At 64.2% G+C, this 1207-nt stretch overlaps 1 protein-coding gene across 1 annotated transcript in view; it reads left to right on the plus strand.

The window, feature by feature from the left end:
* Positions 1–81: 81 nt before the first annotated feature.
* The window catches only part of RNF115 (ring finger protein 115), a gene marked incomplete at its 3' end in the record, with an annotated part of 4791 nt that continues 3665 nt past the window's right edge, over positions 82–1207 (plus strand). The window contains exon 1 of the mRNA XM_010140396.1: positions 82–309. Coding sequence (XP_010138698.1) covers positions 82–309 — 228 coding nt within the window. The remainder of the gene's footprint in view (positions 310–1207) is intronic.

Consider the following 1207-nt stretch of genomic DNA (forward strand, 5'->3'; position numbering starts at 1 on the left):
CTGGAGGGGCAGCAGCAGTGACACAAATCTGAGACCTGCCGCAGCGGGAATCTGGGGCCGGGCGTCACCGGGGAGGTGCCAATGTCACCCCACGTCCTCAACTTATTTAACCCCTGTGCTCGAGGCAAACCGGAGGGTGCTCGGCGCACGCAGTCCCCTCCGGTGAGCGACGACGTGCAGCTCCAGCTCATCAGAGCGCGGCGGGCGCCAGCACGGGTCCCTGCCCGGCCCCGGCCCTCACTCCCGTTTCTCTGCAGTTTTCTGGATGGCAGCGGCGCGGACGACAGCCCCTCCACCCAGTTCGCAGAGGTGAGCGGGGCCACTCGGCATCGTTGAACTGGTTTTCCGCCCGGGCGCGGTTCACAAAGGCGTCGCCGCTTGGTGCCTGGTGAAAAGGGCGACTCATCATCCTGAGAGCTCAAGGAACTTGGCAGGCTGGAGGAGATCTGGCTCTGCTGCGGTTTTGGGGGGTTTTTTTGAGCTTTGCTCACTGGGCAGGGCATGAAGAGGAGGCTGCCAGAGGGACACCCTGGCCCCAGGTGCTGGGACGTGTGTCGGTGACGCCGAGGCTGTTCCCTGCCCTTTCCTCCCCGCTCGTTTCTGTCCCGAGTTCCACCAGAAATGGAACTGGCTAAAAAAAGCTGAACTTGTGGTAAAGTCCGTGTCTCGTAACAGGCCTCGGAGCAGGGGCTGCTGGGCAGCGAGGGCTGGAAGCACCTTTTCTCCCCCATCACCTGAAGCCTCGGGCTGTTTCTCCCTGTGAGCAGCAGCTCTCAGCCGGGGTCTCCCCAGCTCCCTTCGGGGCTCGCTGCTGTCGCTCCTTTGTGGGTTGTGGTGGAGCCGCTCGGGGCAGTGCCACCAAATAGCTGAAATTCCTCCCTGGCAACGTGTCCCCCATCTGGATCCTTCCTGCGTGCTCCCCCCCCGCGGCCGGCGGTTTTGCCTCCCTCTTCAGCCGGGGTTATCTCCTGAGCAAACCCGGTGCCTTGCGCCCCGGCCAGGCCCCTCTTCCCGGCGAGGCGAAGCGGCCTCGTGCCACAGCCCCCGTGCCCGTTCACAGCTTTGGGTGCCTCTGCGGGAGCGGCGCCACGTGAATCGAAATTTAAATAGATTTAAATCTCTGGAGATCTGCCCGTGACCCCCAGCAGCTCCCGATTCGGGTCCCTGCTGCTCCTCGGGCTGGCGCAGGGTCAGGGGGCTGGTGGGG

Source organism: Buceros rhinoceros, unplaced genomic scaffold (assembly GCF_000710305.1).
Source record: "Buceros rhinoceros silvestris isolate BGI_N320 unplaced genomic scaffold, ASM71030v1 scaffold35787, whole genome shotgun sequence".
Taxonomy (NCBI): Eukaryota; Metazoa; Chordata; class Aves; order Bucerotiformes; family Bucerotidae; genus Buceros; species Buceros rhinoceros.